The 19,764-nt window shown below is 35.8% G+C and overlaps 2 protein-coding genes across 2 annotated transcripts in view; one reads left to right on the top strand and one right to left on the bottom strand.

Moving 5' to 3' along the window:
* On the top strand, positions 4,308-7,409 carry LOC109845092 (glutaredoxin). Its single transcript, XM_020414280.1, has 5 exons — positions 4,308-4,373; positions 6,334-6,422; positions 6,540-6,638; positions 7,053-7,130; positions 7,207-7,409. Exons 1-4 carry the CDS (start codon positions 4,318-4,320, stop codon positions 7,127-7,129), a joined length of 321 nt encoding a protein of 106 aa, XP_020269869.1. The 5' UTR covers positions 4,308-4,317; the 3' UTR covers position 7,130; positions 7,207-7,409.
* The window catches only part of LOC109845473 (transcription factor MYB118-like), an 18,645-nt gene continuing 6,705 nt past the window's right edge, over positions 7,825-19,764 (bottom strand). The window contains exons 4-6 of the mRNA XM_020414719.1: positions 13,033-13,159; positions 9,066-9,357; positions 7,825-8,420 (exon numbers count right to left, since the gene is read on the bottom strand). Coding sequence (XP_020270308.1) covers positions 8,104-8,420; positions 9,066-9,357; positions 13,033-13,159 — 736 coding nt within the window. The 3' untranslated portion in view covers positions 7,825-8,103. The remainder of the gene's footprint in view (positions 8,421-9,065; positions 9,358-13,032; positions 13,160-19,764) is intronic.

The raw sequence follows: 19,764 nt of genomic DNA, 5'->3' as shown, positions 1-19,764 counted from the left end.
CATGTGAGGAACTATGGTGGCACTACAGGCACACCTCCAATCACACCTTAGAGCACACCTCTCTCTCAGCTACAGTGCACGAGGCTCACTTTAGATTTAAAAAAAAATCTAAAATGGGCCCATGCACTGTAGCTGAGAGAGGGGGTGTGTGTCCCAAGGTGTGGTTGGGGGTGTACCTGTAGTGTTTTTCGATGAAATATTTGTGTTTGAATTCAAAATCTCTGAATATATGTTGATCGTATAATTATAATAATTTTAATATTAGAGATTAATAAAATTAAAGTCATTTGACGATTAAAATATCTAATCTTAGCTTTTTAAAATACGACGAAAATATAATGAACTCTCTTGTAGTAGATGAACTACATTTTCGATACCATCTAATTTTATCATATTCGTTTTATATTTATACGCATATATTCATGTATACTGATGTCTGAATCTAATTTTATCATATACAATTATGATTTTTCTTGAAAAATATATATTTTATATTTTTATCCATATAAAGATACAAATATGATACTAGAGCAATGAGTATGAGCTGTTAGCTCATTTTGTACAATGAGCTACATACTCACAAACATAAAGCTCTATACCCATCCGATGTGACAACTAGGTAAGTCTAGATAGATATTAATGTATATTTCATTGGAAAATAATAGGGGCACACCCCCAATCACAACCTTAACTACATCTCCTCTCTCATTTATTACAGTGCATCGGGCCCCACATAAGATTTTAAAATTTTAAAATCCTACGTGAGAATCGGTATACTGTAGCAATGAGAGAGGAGATGTGGCTAAGATTTTGGTTGGGGATATGCCTCTAGTGCCACCGAAATATTATAAAATGAGCTATCCGTATCAACAGTTACGATTAAAAAAAAGATGAGATTGTAGAGGAGAGAGTAGCCTACCAACAAAAAAAAAAGGGGGAAGATGAGACACGTTCATGTGCTCTAGCCAGGAGTAGGATGTGACTCGTCAGCGGTCTGTTACGGACTGGAATGGACTGGACAGACCCTGACCTTTCACTCGTCTAAGATAGAGATGCCTCTTTGCCAAAATAGCCCACCATTTTATATATTAGCCATATACGAAATATATGTAAATACAAATAAAAATTTTGTAACAAAAGTGACAGGACATTGGCATATTAAGAATTATAATTAAATAATCGGCAATCCTGCCGCTCGAGGTTGCAGACTCCAACGCGGGGTATTTTTGTCGCCTTGGGAATTAGACAAACCCTACATCAATCAAACAAGGAAAATAGGGAGAGGTGCATTTCTAAGCCTCCTTTTTCATGCGGTTCCATGTGAAACAAACTAAAGAAATTAAAAACCACTGTTGAAGAAACCATGGGAGAATGTACAGAAACACGAACCCAACATGCCCTTTTAAGTATAGTCATGCAAATTTCAAGGTGATTCATCTAATTATATCATACCTCACCTTAGGTACGTTCAGATCCGTAGCAAGGATTATTTTTTGCAATGGGTAAAAATAATAGTGGTCTACGAGTATGTTCACTGAATTGTTCTCGGCGGCGGATTTGACATTCTGTTGTTTGATGGAATATACAGCCAGCTTCTTAACGAGGCGACGATGAGATTTTTGGACGGCGCAAGGAGCGCTAGCAGTGTTGCGTTGCCGAAGGCCACACTGATGCTGGCACTGTCAACACCTCCGAGAGCAAGTGGAGGAGGGGAGGTTGTAGGCGGAGACCCGTTTGCAGCATCGGTGTGGCCTTCGGCCACTTTCTTGCTGCCCAGGGCAAGCCTTGACTAGCTACGCCACTGGGTACGTTGATGTAATTAATCCAAAAACTTTCTAAAAAGCAAATCCATTTTTAAGGGGCAAGAAAACTAACGTAGTACATTTAAATGGCAAGTTTCATAAACCCCCTCGCTTTTGGGATTTCTGGAAGTTTAAGCTAGTTTTAAACAACTTGATAAATACTAGGGAAAATAAGGGAGGACATACAAGTGCAAAGTGACTGCAGCTACAAGGTATTTATAAATGTTATTTAGCCCCTTCTTAGATCACCTGATTACTGGGTCCAAATTAAAAAAGAACCCCGCACGCGAAAAGAATTAGGGCCAGCCTAACGAAGGCCCACGAGCACGACTCACTCTTGTTTTCTTCTTTGGGCCGAAGCCCAATAAATAGTTTGAAATGTTTGATCACAAGCACATAATTAATATTAATACAATCATAAATTATGAGTTTAACGTGTTGAATAGGTTTAAATATGACGGGGTTTTTTGCGGCTGCCGCCGTCCATCGTAAACGGTGCTGCATTTTACACGTTTTCCTTGTATACTCTGACCGCTTTGACCTTCTTTTTGATATCAGTCCTTAGCTATTAATATTTTGAAATTGGTCCCTCAAATATTGAAATTGCTGTTCGATCTCTCAAAGCGTACCGAGTTATTTCAAAGAGATTAATGAGTATCGGAGGAGATTTCTCTCCTTGACAATGATATGTCACAATCCTCACCAACTCAAATTCTTTCTCTTACTTTATGAGTATGGTGGAGATTGTGCCACATCAGCGTCAAGGAGGAAAATTCCCTCCTTGACAAGGATACTCATTAATCTCTATTTCAAATTAGTGATTTTTAGTTTGGAGGAGTATTTAAAGGAAGTTTGCAAGTGTAAATAGAGCAATCGGATCTATACATACATTATTTGGTATATAATTTTATAATTAGGAAAGATAAACGCACTTGTATTTTTATAAGAAAAATTGCAATAGATGCCGCGGCAAATTTGGTGGGGAGGAACGCTGTAGGCTTCAAAAAAGGAAACTAAAAAAGTAAATATGAATTTCGTCTGCATCAAAATAATCTTTTCAAATTAAGATGGAAAACTACTCCCATCAAAATTTTCTTAGATGGTAAAGTTATGTAGATTTTGCACTAAATATTTTGAACCAAACACTAAATTCGCATTGGAAATACATTCCCTTGATATGATTGAAAATATCCAACAATGAATTTGGAGTTGATCTCCTTGCAGCAAACTAAACAACCTCGCCTTTTGGGATTTCGTTGAGAAAGCGATTACTTGAGGATAAAGTGTTAACAACTAATCCAATCTGAATTTGCAGTTTAGACGAAGTAAATTAGTGGACTAATTTGGAAGAAATAATAAGTTTAGAGGACAGAATAGAAATTTCAAAATATGAAATAGGTAAGGGATCAATATGGTAAAAGACCCTAACTGTTATCTGAGCATGTTTTGTGCCTAGGGGTGCCAAATGGTTTGGTTCCGCATCCGTATCTGAACGGATGCGGATATGATAAGCTATTTTTAAAACCAGTCGGATACGATTTCGGATACGGAATATATATTCGGATACGGATAGGGATTTATGGAAATTACATATTTTACAGAAAAGTTCACATAACACATAAAATTTGCACTTGTCCAAAACAATGTAAATTATATGTTACAATAAATACTTTATTTACATTTACCCTTCTTAATGCTATAATTATATTCCAAATATGCACATAAAACCCCAAATATTTATAATATTTTTAACACCATACATTATCTTAAATTATAAAGTAAATGTAGAATTGCATTTTTTATAGAATAGTGCCCAATTTTATAAAAAAACTCTACATTTAGTAAAATTTACAAAATAAACCCTAGAATTTTGCACAAACAACCATAAATATTCATAATGTTAAAATAATTTGAAACTTTGCATAAATAACCCCAAAAGTAATATATTTCTAGAAAGAACCCAGGACCTATATAAGATTTATAGATTAAGCCTTATAAACTTTAAAAATAAACCTCTAAAAAATTATACGCAACATGTTGTTAATGATGAGAAAATTACAAATAAGTCCTCAAAGATTGCGTGATTACATTTAAAATCAAACTTTTGATAAATTATACAAGAAATTGTGTAAAATATATATCCACGTATTTGCATGTATTTGCTATTGTTGTATTATATTTTTATCATTTATGACCACATACATTTATGTAAGGAGAAGCCTACAACCACATAGATTTACCCATTTGGTTGTAATTTATACATAGGTGTACTAATTCATCTCCGATTCATACTCATTTGTCGAATATCCGTTTCATATCCGTGATCGTATCCGATCTGGTTCTCAAATATCCGAACCGTATCCGTTTCCGATGAATGCGGTTATGATTAAGGTTTTTTCTTACCGAAAATAATACGTATCTGTATAAATATGGTAAGTACCATATCCGAACCGTATCGGCTCCGTTAACACCCCTATATGTGCCGGTTGCTGTTATCTCAGAGAGAGAGAGAGAGATGGCGCTTGAGAAGGCTAAAGAGATCGTGTCCTCGAACGCCGTCGTCGTCTTCAGGTGCCACTTTAGAATTAATCCTAACCTCCTCTCGCTTCAATTTCATTTCATTAATTAATTAGTAAAAGTGAACATCTCGTCTCTTTAGATTTTTTTTTTCTCTTCACGAGGAAATCAAAATTTGAAATCGGATGCGTAAATTCGAAAACTTTCCCATTTTTTATTATTAAAAACGAACAATGATATGAAATTCTACTAGGATATATATTAAGTTCGTATCGATCGACGTGAAAAAGGGTAGGAAACAATGGAACACATGGATTTACGATGCGTGCGATTATCCACGTTCTCCAATATTATAATCAATGAATATTGTAGTCAGCCTCTCAAGCCCCAATTCTGCCTATATGTTGTGCCCTGCACGACGGCAAAACAACCGCGAAGGATTATCGCTCGAAACAAGGGGTGGAAACGAATCAAATATTTAACAAATAGTTTGATATTTATTCGCCTAGGTATTCGGTCATATTCTATTCGATAGTTCATTTTTTTAATAAACGAATAGTTTTTATTATTCGGTTCATAAATGAATAAAATTTAATCATAGGTATATTTGGTTTTTTTATTTAATAAACTATTCGTTTATACAGTTTAGTCATTTAAAATTTCATTTTCCTGCTTGCAAATGTGGATACATAGTTTTTTTTATATTATATATCACTAGGTTGCATATTCATTAGGTATATCATGTTTGGCTCTATTGCAAGACTAGGAGAATGAATATTTGCCGTATATCTACTGAATAATTCGCAAAGACTACCCAAACACTTTTAATGAATATTCGCGAATAGTTATTAAATATTTGAATAATGTCCGAATTGAATTCGAATACTAGTGGTATTCGATTTAATTCTTCCACCCCTACTCGAAACTAATAGTATTTTAATAGTTTTTGTGATGAAGATACGTAAAAATGATGGTGAAAAAGTATATTATTTTGGGATTTGTGTGACTACTATATAAATAAGTTTTGTACTGGTAGAGTTTATTGTTGGGAATTTAACGCCTAAATCCCTTAATGCAACGGAAACGCGGTATAGAAAACAGTACACCAAGATTTAACGAGGTTCGGCAACTGCCTACGTCCTCGGGAGCCACACAGATAATTTCTTATTAATTAAACAAGAAATTACAATTTTAGGAGCAGATCCCTAAACTGGGATTTCTCAGATAAACACTGTAGCTACAGTGTTAATAGTCAAAGGGTATGAACCCTTTCAATTTCTCTCACTTGAGAATAAATAACCCCACTATAAAACCCCTCTTTCTTTTCCTCTCTCTACTTTAATCTCTTTTCTTAATCTCCCCTCAATACTCATCAATTGAGAGCTGGAGATAAAAAGGCCCAAATCGCAGCTGCGATTTCAACGAAGAGGAAATGAACGCTGCTGCGTTTCTGAGGGTTCCGCCGCCAGAGGGAAAGTCGGAGGAGAGACTCACACAAACCCTAGGGCACAGAAGGGGGTTTATATAGGCAGAGATGACGAGCTGGCGACAGCCTGTCGCCAGCGAACAAACCCTGACGCAAAGGTCGGGTTCGCCAAAACAAACGCAGAGCTAGGAGGTCGACGCAGAGCTCGCCATCGACGCAGAGCTCGCCATCGACGCAGAGCTCGCCATCGACGCCAGCTTCGAACGAACGCAGAGCTCGAAGCTTCGAGCTCGTCCTGTCGCCTGGACCTCGCCGCCTGGACCTCGCCGCCGCCATCCTGGAGCTCGTCGGAGCTCCTCCACCGCCGGAGGTTGGTATCCACCCCCAACCTAACATTTATATTATAAGTTTTGTACTGGTATAGTTCATATTATAAATTACTAATTTATATATTTAATTGTATATACCTCCCCCAAAAAAAAAAATTTCTAAATACGTCCCTGCATGTAAACCATGTTATACAATAACTATTATTCTCAATTAATCATTTTGTGCTTTTTAATGATATGTTATTTGCGTTGGGTGTAGCAAGAGTTATTGCGCGTACAGCAATCAGGTTAAGCAGTTGCTAGCACACCTGAAGGCAAGTTTCAAAACCATAGAGCTGGATCATGAAAGTGAGTACCGACTTCAATTTTCTTTTCTTTCCTTTTTTTTTTCAATTAAATTTTAGTCTTCAACATCAGCATTGCTAAGTGTTTAATTGTGTGCTCGCGTATTTGTTCGATATGAAGGTGATGGATCAGAGATTCAGTCTGCACTTGCAGAATGGACAGGGCAAAGGACCGTTCCTAATGTTTTTATAGGCGGTAAACACATGGGAGGCTGCGACAGTATGCATCTTTATTTTCCGTTCTCTCTTTTTATGAGTTAATTGCGCATGCATCCTTGTATACCTGCGTCGTGTCGTCTGTTATCGCCTAAGTTTGATACTGACAGATACACCACGCTTTGAAACTGAACTGATCACCGTCGTCGCCCTGTTGGGTGATGCGTTATTTCTGGGGAGGTTACAAGTCTCTAATGGTGTTCAGTTCCGGTTGGGTCTCTCTGTCAATATTAAACTAAAACAGAAAACTTATAGCACAGGGGTCTATGTGCAATTAGAACCTTTTCTGGTCTTTTATTTCGGGGGGTTGCTCCTGATGCATGTATTGTTAACTCCTGAATACTATGATCTTAAACAGGTGTTGCTGCAAGGTACTACCAAGGCAAGTTGGTGCCTCTTCTTACCTGATCTTAAACAGGTGTTGCTGCAAGGTACTACCAAGGCAAGTTGGTGCCTCTTCTTACCGAAGCCGGAGCTCTAAATTCAGCATCATAAGGCAAGGTACTACCAAGGCAAGTTGGTGCCTCTTCTTACCGAAGCCGGAGCTCTAAATTCAGCATCATAAGCAGCAGCAGCAGCAGCAGTAGGATTGGTTTTGTTTTGTGTGGGCTGGAGAGGTATCCAGCTAGTGGATGATAAACTCTTTGAAACTATAATAAGACTAGTGTTGGTGTTGATGTTTATCTTATGACTTTCGTTTTAACACATGTCCAAAATTTAGTTTCTCGTATAATTTTACAATTCTTGCATGTTTCCTTTTTCTCTTCAACTCCATATGGTCATCAACTGCAAATAAAGTTTGTCGTGTACTATATTGCAGAAGTTGTATCTGTTATATATTCATCCCATGCAGAAACATGTCAACTAAAATAGTCTGCAGGGTATAGATTTCTAAGGACACCACATTTTGCGTGATGGCCAAAAAATGATAACAAATTTGCTACTCCCGTTTATGATCTGCATTTGTGTGCTTGAGACTGCCACCAGCGAAAAGAATTCAGGTGGCTTGCAGTCTTGAGTTACTGAGGGTCAACTTTAATTTCAGTTCTGCTGCAATCTTTTGAGGTCAACATACAAATGCCACCGGATTTATTCAGAATTAAACATGTAACTTACAAAAAATAACCCACCCAAACAGAGATTAAGTTTAACCAGAAAGGAAACAGGATAAACAGAAAATGATGCAGGAATGACATCCACAGCAACCTGTCTGTTTTCATCATTATATCAAAAGCAGCAACCATGAAGCTAGCTACAGAAAACAACCTCAGAAAGTAGCAGAAAAGATTATCATAGCTAACTTAGCACAAATTATACCTACATCCATCTCACAGCGGTAAATGATATATGTCTCAAAACCCTAAAAAGAAAAAAGACAGGTAAATGAAGAGGATACATTATACTTTATTTTCTCCTCTAGAATTTCAAATAAAGGATCCAAGCATCATGTTAAATGGAAGGACGACGATTCAGAAGGAATTGTTTTCAAAGATCATCTCGACCAAATCCATCTCCCTTTTCACATTCTCAGGCGACAGTGGCAACATCAGATCCCAATTCATTGCTGTCTCAAAATCCTCATTACCTTCGCTGCTGCTGCTGCTGCCGCCACTAGCCATAGCACCAAACTCTAGTCGATCAAAGAGATGTCCAACATCATAAATCCCCTCGTCCACATTTCTGTTCTCAATGCCAAGATCAGGGCCACCGCAAGCAGGAGCTTCATAAGTACCGGTAATACTCTTAAGTGGCATGCTTAAAACTCCCTTCCACTCTTCTTTATTACCTACAGTTAAGGGTGAGATGAACCAAATAATTAACAAACGGTTCATTAATTGTTAGAGCAAGTATTCGGTTACACTCGATTTAGTAGATCGTTTCATAGTAAACAAATAGTTTTTAGTATTCGGATTCATAAATGAATAGAACTTCATCAGGTGTATGTTCGATCCATTTGCCTGTTAAATATTCGTTTAAATTTGATCGCTTATAATTTTGTATCATTACACAAGATGTTATGTTTTTAACCTACTTATGTTTTCTATTGCTTAAAGGGCGTCAAATCGGTTTTTTAAACAAATATTCAAATTAAAGATTTATACATCAAAATTATAAAAGAATAATCTTCAATTATGAATTTAAATACTGTCTAGAAACCAATCTCGTTAGAAAAAAAAAGTATTTCTTTAACCAAATAAGAATATCTTCTCAGTTAAATAATTTAATAAGTAAAATGTACAAATTATTAGTAAATAAAAATACCTAAATCTTTGATAAATATTCGTGAAATTTGACACCAAGCACTGGAATTTGAACTCAAAAAATTTCCAGAAATGGATATTCAAATTCAAATTCCACTTTTAAAGTTTTTAAACAAATACAAATACAAAACCTTAGTATTCATTTCAATTCGATAGGTTACCAGGCATACCTGCAGTAGTACTCTTCTGGTTATCAAATGGGAGCACTGAAGTGGGTGCTGTTGTCAAAGTTGAGGTTAAGCTCTTAATGTAGTTCTGCAAGAGGGACCCTGACTTGAAATACTTTGAGCTCCGACAACAACGGCGACGAGAGAACTGCCTCCTCTTGGTTGCATTCCAGTGGTTCTTAATCGAGTTCTCTGTTCGTCCAGGGAGACGTTTTGCGATCTCAGCCCACTTGTTTCCTATCTCGGAATGAGCTTGGATAAGAACCTTATCCTCCTCCTCAGTCCATGTATCTTTCTGTATGCATTAAAGAACTATTATAGTTGATATATTTACTTCTAACTTAAAAGCAAAACCTCAAAATCACTGGTCATGCTACAACAAAACTATTCATGCTACATGATAATACAAAATATTAAATTTGTTTTTATGCTACAGTATTATTTTCAGCCATAGATCTACTATTCACGTTGCACCGGAGTTTTTAACATGAACACCATTTGTACTACAGTATATTTTTTGAATTTCAAACATTCTCTATATGTAAGCTGAAGTAATGTTTTTTAACCTTGAAAACACTGTTCAAATCTCCTTAATTTTTTTGGTTCTTGATGATGATTTTAACTTTTATCCGACATTTTACAAATATAAATCTTTTTTGGCTCTATTATAGAAAATTGACAACACTTGCTAATTGGTATATTTTTTTGTTAACTGGTTTGGATATTCACTTTGTAAATAGTAATAAAAAAATTTGTCGCTGAAGTTTTTTATAAATAGTTATATACAAAAACCATATTATCAATTTGGCAACAGATATACCTTGGTGAACAATACCCACAGCAACAAGCAGGCTTAATATTAGTCTTGTTATACCAAAGAACCTATCATGTGATTGTGAAGAATTATATTTAATCTTAACATTTCAAAATATCCACTATGCTGAAAAGTAATTACATGGTTTAATGCTAGTGCATAGTCCAAATATCAGTATAATAATCAGGTCTTAATATAAAAATTGATAAACTGAAAACTGATTTACAAGATGCAGGAAACTGAGCAAGATGAAGTCAACCAAACAAATGAACATCTAATTTTTAGATATTAAAGATGGGTTATTCGCATAAAGGACCACAAACACAAATAATAGTAAGAAGACCAACGGCTGGCCTCGAATAACTCTTTTTATGCAATAGCAATAAGCATTAGAGTGAGACTGGCTTACATTCAGAAGGATTTGGAAAGCATTCAAATTCAGAGGTTGCTATTCAAATGGAAAAACCACTTTATTCAAATTGATTCAGTGAGAAAGCAAAGGCTCCAGGTGCCGCACCTTCTGGTCTGGCTTGTTCCATAGCTATTTAGCGTGCCTAAAAAATTCAAAAGAATCGAGTTTTCTTTCCTATGCATTAACTATGGGTAGCACGCTGCTTATATCTATGGTCAATAAATATCTAAAACCCACAAAATACGAAAAAGATTTTCTACTTTGGGCAGATATCTAAACAATCACTTCTTTCAACAATTTTTTTGGAATTTGAGCATTCTAGATAATAGATAGTTTCCGATCACCTTGTTGTACCTACATGATTGATACCTAGGACAAGAACTTAAATCTGCTTGTCTTTTCATTTCTTAAGTAATGTCGGCAATGAAGATTGACTTGAATCTAATAGATAGTTTAGATAGCTTATGAATAGATTTGAATAGGAAGGATCAAGCAGCAAATTCACTGGAAGTAGCGGAGTCCATTCACTACTACTATGTAGTTACAATAATTATCTGAAACCTCTGAAGAGAAATCCATAGGGAAAACCAAAAGTATAAAAACGTTGCTACTGTCTCTATATTGGAAACTAATAATGCAAGGAGTAATAATGTGATCTAGTAAAGCTTAAGAGGCTACTGAAAATATCAGCAAAAATAACATAAAACTTCTCTTATAAGCATTCACAACATCACCATCCTCAACCCTAAAAAAATATTTAAAAAATTGCTTGAAATAAAAAATTAGTTTTAAAAAAGTGTTTGATAAAGATACATATGTATACCCATCCTAAGCAAGTCAAAAACTAAACAAGAAAACAGAATAATGTATGAAGAGGGCAAAGAACTGAAAACTAAAAATGCTTTTAATTAGTAATAATAGAAAGCAGAGAAGCAAGTTAAATAGTAAACAAAAAAAATAGAATAATGTACATCTTGACATGAGAAAACTGGAAGCAAAAGTTCTTAGAGCATTGTTAGATCATGAAGAAGATAACTACAACGGGGTGCTCCTATACATGTTTGACTTCAGAAATGGCTTACTTAACCACGTCTTATACACAAAGAATGTCATATTATCTACACATATAAAGATATAAATCATGTTGACCGTTATGGAATGTGCTGTTTTGCTGGTGGTGGTGGTGGTTCTTTGGGGGGGGGTGGCTGGGGGGGCGGCGCGATGCCTGAGTCAATATCTGATCTCTTGTGGTCCTGACCCCCACCTAATAGACGAATACTGTAACATACCATTCCTCTTCAGGCTTTAAAGTTGGATTCAACAGACACACTGGAATTAGTGTTTATTATCTATACTAATACATCAAGGGCCAACTGGGGTAAACACTATTTTTGGGGAATGGAGGAATGGTCATCCGTTCCATTGTAATCTTAAGGACATAAATGTAATTTCACCCTAAAATTTTTATATTTCAGGCTGTAATTTCACCCTAAAATTTTAATATTTCAGGCAAGTAGATGATGTTCATGGACCGCACAGTTCTTCTGAAGAAAAGTATATACTTGTGAAAAGACAAAGGCGGTGATAAGAAAAATATAGTCATATTTAGAAATATTAAACTTTTTCATATAAGGCCCTAACTTTTTAACTAATTGGGATTATAACCTTATTCTTATGTGTTTTCATTTTTACCATGAAAAATTAATTTTCATTGTAAATAGCTTTAGTTGATATTAACTACAATGGAAAGCCTTATCCCCTAGTAACTCCGTTCTTATATCTCAAATTCAAAGTTAAAAGAGTAGTACAGTATAACATTATTTTAAAAATTATATCATGAACATTTTGAAGTATTTTTTGAATAAAGTTAAAATCCGGCATTAAACTTAAAAATAGGTGAAACTTTAGGGTACCATAATAATCCCTTTTCATATAAGAATTAGGATAAATATGGTCTACTCTCATTGCATGGTGCATTTGCGCATGCGGTAATGCTATATAACTGAAATCCATGACAGATTTGAATGACTTATCAACTCTAATACATACGCTATAACCTCTAATTATTAAATAAAATTTCTCATAAAATAAAGTTTTGCCAGAAAGAGAGAGGTTTAAGATCGTTATCGATGCTATGGAAACAATAGATCTCCATAGAATATTAATGTCCATCTCAGCAATTCACATTTTCCAAGCATTAACTTTTGAAACTAAATTACACAACTATGCAGACAGATACAAATATAGATAAACCAACTATATGAAAAACTATGTATACAGAGATCTCCTCGCAAAAATTATGCATTTAACTTGCAATAACTAGAGAGGGGCACTATCTAATTATAAATATAGACTGAAAAACAATGCATTTGTAATCTCATATTACTAGTTGCCAGCTAAATATAACACATAAATGATATGCACGCTTCAGTCTTGTGGTGGTAGTGTAAACATGAAACACACACATCATGTACCATACCATACTGGTGCACTATTTCTTTGTTGTAAATTATTCATGTTACACACATACATGAAAGATGATGCTACTAAAGAAGGAAAAAAATGAAAGGAAAATGAAAGAAAAGGAGATTACCAGTTGGTGATAGATTGCACAATAATTAAGTTGCCTTAAAAACAAAGGGAACATAATGTATTTATCTTCTGAAATTATAAATTTATCAACACCAAAGAGATCCTATAATTAGCAGGACATTTTATTGGAGAAATAAAGAGGTAAAGTGAACCTTGATGTTAGGCCTCAAATGATTGTGCCATCTCTCCCTGCACTGTTTTCCAACTCTTCCAGTCAACATTTGGGCTATATGAGACCATCTCCTCACTCCATATTTCTCCACCAGTCCAACTAACAGTCTACAAAAATAAATAGATCATCATTAAAAACACACTTCACCATGTTAAATAATAATTTCCATTTCTTAAATAAGAAAGAAGACAAGGAAAATTTATGAAATACAATCTGCAAATTCATGATCAACATAATAACAGTAATACTAACAAAAACAACAACGCTAATTAGTCAAAATTGACAATCAACTTTACATGCATACAAAGAAAGAAATGAAAGGGGTTAGATCCAAACTCGACCCTTACTTATCTTCTTCAAGCGTCCACTGCCCTTTCACCACATTGATCTTTCTGTTGGCTGTTTTATCACCATTTTTTTTCATCTGTGTGCACTTGCTATTCATGATAGGACCTTGATCACATACTAATTTGGTACATTCAGCAGCTAGATTTGAGACGTTATTGGGGGATGAAAAAGATTTGAGAGGCTCAATACTACGAGTCACACAGGTAGAAAGATGAGATTTTTTGTTATCATCTACATGATCTATCATAAAGCAATCACTGTCCTCTATGGCTTTCTGCTGATTGCTGTTGCAGATCGACATGTCAACCATTTGTTGACGGAAGCCCCCAATAGCTACCCCAACATTGTTTCCAGCATTAACATCCCCTAATGGCAACAAGCCTGCATTGGTGCTGTGAGGTTGCATGGTCCCGTCAAGGACAGAAGAACAATAAGAGGGAGTATTTGCTAAAAATTGATCATTATAATCATAATATAGATCGTGAAGATTTTGAAAACCATTTGTTTCAACAAGGGAATCAAATGCGAAGGAACCATCTCCAACATGACTTTTGAAACTATCAAACTCCATGGAACAATGAGGAAGTGAGAGAGAGGTTTGGGTGGGCTGGGGATAGGGGAAGGGTGGAGGCACTAAGAGGAACCAGTTCGAGGGTTGAATTTGGACAGTGTCTGAATGAGAACTGGAGGGCTAAAAGCATGTTCTTGTAAATTACAGCCGTTGATTTAACTTTAATCTGACGGTTGAAATAACACAGTTATTGTGACTGTTAAGCTTCCTTTCTCTGAAAGGTGTTGAGATTGGTTGGGGATTTCGCCAAACGGCATGCATGAACGAGCAATGATTTCAAGGACAAGTCATTTTTGGAAGGGTCTGGGTCAAAGAAATGTACAAGTGGCATGCACGTGATGATTATTGAATTCAATTTTCTTGCCCAAATTTAGGTTTGTTAAGGAAGAACACATGGAATACCATCTTATCCTACACATGGAATACCATCTTATCCTGGCTTTTTTATGTTTAAGTTGCCTGTTAAGCGTTACCTCGCCGGAGTCCTTATATTTCTATTTCGAACAAAGGAAATAGAAGAAAAATAATGACAGACTTTATCTACAGTCAAATGCTTACCAAATATGCTTACCAAATATGATAACTCCTCCGCATTTTTATGTATCACGAAGCATTTGAGACTTGAGGTATAAGAGTTCCAAATAGTAAACCTTTCTGGAAATGAAGAACAAAACATAAAAAAGGGTGCTAATTTATTTTCTGAATAAACCAAGTCCATGTACTAGCCAAGACTGAGAAGAAAGAGAGCACTGAAAAGGCCACTTATGGTAGAGCTTTAGCAAGTTTAAGTAGGCCAAACTTGGTATTCTACAACACTCTCATTGATGAATAGCTTTAAGATTAAATTGCCTTCCACTTATTTCCTTCTTTCAATTTGGTAATAACCCTAAATAATTATATTTTTATTTTTCTTAAACTTTTTTATAGGTTTATTTGTTCTGAACTTATTAACAATGACTTTTTACATGGTTTTATACAAATGACCCTTAAAAATTTGCACAGGGATTTTGACAGGGGGTTCTCACCAGACCTTGTGTGACATGGGCAAGCCTCTAAGGCTTGGTTTGGTAGGAGGTGAGGAAGGGTGAGGGGAGGGATAAAACTAAAAATCCTCTTCGGTAGGAGGTTTTAGAGGGGGAGGTGAAGTTTGGTGGAGTGAGGTGTAGAGAAAGCAGAAAATGAACAAAAGATGAGGAGAGAGAAAAATCCCTCCAATTTGGAGGGATACAGACGGATTGAGAATATTTGTTTTACAACTTTATATCCTAACAAATCTTTCATAATTACCTAATTACTTTTCCTCATTAATGTGTAGTGAAGGATACTTCTAAAAAGTAATATATCTCTGTTTTCAATCGTGGACTATCTCATGTCTTAGGTGGACAAGATCTTCAGCTAAACTCGAGCTTGAGGTTGGACTGTCTGCAATAATGTGTAGGCAATTCCAGCTTGAGATTGGACTATTCAACTAAAGTCAAGTATGTTAATAAGCGAGAAATTCTATTACTTATTAGTTTTTTTATCAAGTTGAATGTGAGCATGTTTATCCCTAATGTTAATTATGTATCAAGCATGATACATACGTAAGGTTGACATAAGGAATTTTTGGGTCATTTTCATTTAACAAGAAATATTCTCCGCAAAAGGGTATTTTGTACTTTAACTAACTCAGCACCTCACCTCCCTTTCCCATCCCCTCAACCAAATATGAAAAGGATGCTTACATAAAAACTAGCTTAGCTTTTGTCCAAATTGCAATTTACCACGTTAGTTTTTTATATTTTTATAGAAACCACATAAATTTGTTCAAAAAAGACATGTTCTCAATGTCACACATTCTGACAAATTCTGCTCAAAAAAGGCCTAAAATGCTCATTCTATCATCACCGTCTTCTCCTCTCTCCATCTCCTCCCTCCTCAAACCCTAACCCCAGCCTCTTCATCCTCCTCCTCTCCCCTTCCTCCCTCTCCCTCCTCCCCTAATTTCCCTCCCCTCTCCTCCCTCTTCCTCCCCGAGCCCCCCTCTCCTATTCCTTCCCGAGTGGGTAGTTGGAACTAGGGTTAGGGTTTTTGGGGAGGTGGTGGTCATAGGGTAGTGACAGTGTTTACGGTCGGGTTTTAGAGAGGATTGAAGAGGAAAGGAGAGGGAAAAAGTATGGCCATGGCGGTGGTAAATATTGAGGGGAGACATGAAGGGAGAAGGGAGAAGGAAGAAATAGGGGCGGACCCACATATAAGAAACCGGTGTCACGTGACACCAATTTTCTATAGGATCCCAAGAACCTGCCCCCCATTCTCCCATATTAACCTTACCTATAACCCAATCCCCAGTAAAAAAATTTGCCTATTACTGTAGTAAAAAAAAGAATGTTGTGCCCTAGAAAATCGTCCATGTCCTAACGTCGGTCGCCGAAGGGCATCTGGTACTCCTACATCTAATTCCTCTCTTCCTCTTATTGTGCTTCTCCGAGTCTGCGGCTCCATGATTCTTCATGAAGTCTCCTTCTCCTTGCCAATTTTGAAGCCTACAGCCTCATCATCTTATTTCACCCCTAAGGAGTGATTATCCATCGACCTCGCTTCTCTTACGACCGTGAGTTTTTTTCCTAGTTTCTAGAATTTCATGTTTACAATTTAGGGTTTCTTTGGGAGTTCTAATTTTAGACTAAGATTGTTTAATTTTGATAATTGGCACAAGTTTAGCTTTCTCATCAAGATCAATTATTCAATTGTGATTCTAATTTATGGGTCTTATTAGAATACTAATCAAGATAACAAAATTTTGTTATTAGTTTAAGCAATTTTAGGCTTATGCTTTATTAGATAAGTTTGAATTAGTAGCGAATAACAAAGTTTGGATTTTTTTTAATTAAGAAACATACCTACTTACATATTGGCAATAAATAATAATCATGATTATCCATAATGCACAATTGACATAGTATGCAGAATATAAGGAGCAAAGGACTACTCAATGTTTTATTAGTTTAAACTTAAGAAATGGTATTAGTGCATGGTTTACCTACTTAGTAATTTTATTTATTTATTTATTATCAGCGAGTTGCAATATGAGGCGTTATTTTAAAAAAGCGACCCCTGGCCCTAGCCCTTCATCATCTGAATCTCTACAAGAGCCATCACTTCACATACTCAAGGTTCCCCTACAAGAATCGACTTGAATGCCCTTCAGCTGACCCTAGAGAGCAACCAAAAATTGAAAGTTACCATCCAAATGACCGAGATGCAGTAAGGAGAGCATATCTTCAAAAAGGCCCTTATCAACCTCGTGATCACACTTTCCAACAAGTTGAATTTGGGGAAAAGATGCATTGCTTCAATGTGGATTGGTTTGGTGAATTTACATATTGGTTGGAATATAGTGTGAAAGAAAAAAACGCTTTTTGTTTATGTTGTTATCTGTTTCAATCTGAAATTAAAAGTCGAGGGGTAAATTCTTTTGTTAATGGAGGCTTTAAGGGTTGGAACAAAAAGGCCCGACTAGAAACTCATGTTTGAAAATTTTCTTAAACTTCTACAGTTTAATGCAGATCGCAATGAGAAAGTGGGTAGTGTTGTGTTGTATACTACCTCTGCAAAACATCAAATTGTTGCCCCTACTATTCAAAAAGATATTGTACATGCTATTGCAAGAGAAACATGCAACGCCATAATTTCAAAAAATGGTAATGATTATTTTGGTATTTTAGTGGATGAATCAGCTAATGTGTCATACAAAGAGCAAAATGGTTGTGGCTCTGCATTTTATTGATGAAAGAGAATTTGTCATGGAGTGATTTATTAGAATTATTCATGTAAAAGATACTTCAGCTATGTCTTTCAAAGCAGCACTTGATTCTTTACTTGCAGAGCATGGATTGAGTTCATCAAGAATACGTGGACATAGTTATGATGGTTATGATGGAGCTAGTAATATGCAAGACGAGTTAAATGGTTTGAAGACTTTGATTATAAAAGAGAAATTTGCATATTGTGTTCATTGCTTCGCTCATCAATTACAACTAACACTCATAGCTGTTGTGAAAAATCATTTTCATGTTAATGATTTCTTTGATGTGCTTGCTCATTTGTTGAATGTGGTTGGAGGTTCTTGTAAACGTGGAGATAAAATTAGAGAGAAGCAGGTGGAGCAAATTGCTGAATCATTACAAAATGATAAGCTTGAAAGTCGAGGGTTGAATCAAGAAATAGCTCCTAAAAGGCCCGCCGATACTCGTTGGGGATCTCATTATAGGACACTACTAAATTTGATGGCTATTTCTCCTCAGTTATTCAAGTACTTGAAGATATTGAAAGACATAGTACATATCAACATCAAAGAAGTGAAGCACATCGTCTCGTGGAATTATTAGAGACATTTGATTTTCTTTTTTTACTTACATTTGATGTTCAAAATATTGGGGATCACAAATGACTTGAATTTGGCATTGCAAAGGAAAGACCAAGACATTATAAAAGCCATGACGCTTGTTGAAGTAGCTAAGAAGAGATTGCAACAAATGAGAGATGAAGGATGCAATCAACTCTTGAATGAAGTTTTTTTATTTTGTAAAAGCATGAGATCTTTATTCCAAATATGGAAATGCATATGTTAGAGGAAGACAATGTAAAATTTCACAAACAACCAATCTACATCGTTGTCAAGTTGACCTATTCTATTTTGTGATAGATATGTAACTTCAAGAGCAAGATGGTTGTTTTAATGAAGATGGTTGTTTTAATGAAGTTAGCAGTGAGTTGCTTCTTTGTGCTGCTTGATTGAGCCCAAATGACTCATTCAATTCTTTTACCGGGGAGAAGTTACTTAAAATGGCCGAATTCTGTCCACATGAATTTTCTAAAATTGAACCCAAATGACTCATTCAATTCTTTTACCGGGGAGAAGTTACTTAAAATGGCCGAATTCTGTCCACATGAATTTTCTAAAATTGAGATCTTGACATTTAAGAATCAACTTGACAATTATATTGTTAATATACATGGAGACATAAGGTTTGCTAATCTAAAGGAGTTGGGTGACCTTTCCAACAAGATGGTGGAGACTAAGAAGCATAATGTGTATCATTCAGCGTAGTTGCTTTTGAAGATGACATTGATTTTAATCATGGCTATGGCAACCATGGAAAAAGCGTTTTCTGCAATGAAGTTGATAAAAAACAACTTGCAAAATAAAATGTGTGATGACCGGCTCAATGATTGCTTAGTGACATATATTGAGAAAGATGTATTTGATAGTGTTACTAACGATGCGATCATGTACTTTTTTCAAAATATGAAAACTTGTTGGAGACAATTGTAATTTTTTTAAATTATTAATTATATAGTGACACCACTTTCTTGAAATCCTAGATCCGCCACTGGGAAAAAATTGTAGGAGAGGAGAAGAAGGCTGAGGTTAACATGAGCACTTTGGGCATTTTTCCAATATTATAGTAAAAAATGTGTGACATTGGGAACATGTTAGCAAATTTAGGTGGTTTCTATTAAAAAAGGCTAAGGTGATAAGTTACAATTTGGATAAAAGTTAAGATGCTTTTCATGTAAAAACCCATAAGAAAAAGTCATGTGCCTCCCCTCGCTTTCCCTCCAACCAAACAAGAAGTACAACAAGTATATCCTTCATTGCACATCACCCCACCTCATCTCCCTTCCTCGTACCCCCTCTGGTGGTGTGTCGTGGATAGTACATAAGACAATCAGCATGACTTCAACAGGAATGAGGGTTCAGCATGGCTTCTACAGGAACAACGGATTATGTTCTTCCTTGTGTAGATA

This window comes from Asparagus officinalis, chromosome 6, assembly GCF_001876935.1.
Source record: "Asparagus officinalis chromosome 6, Aspof.V1, whole genome shotgun sequence".
Taxonomy (NCBI): Eukaryota; Viridiplantae; Streptophyta; class Magnoliopsida; order Asparagales; family Asparagaceae; genus Asparagus; species Asparagus officinalis.
This window is presented reverse-complemented; position numbering and strand designations above follow the sequence as displayed.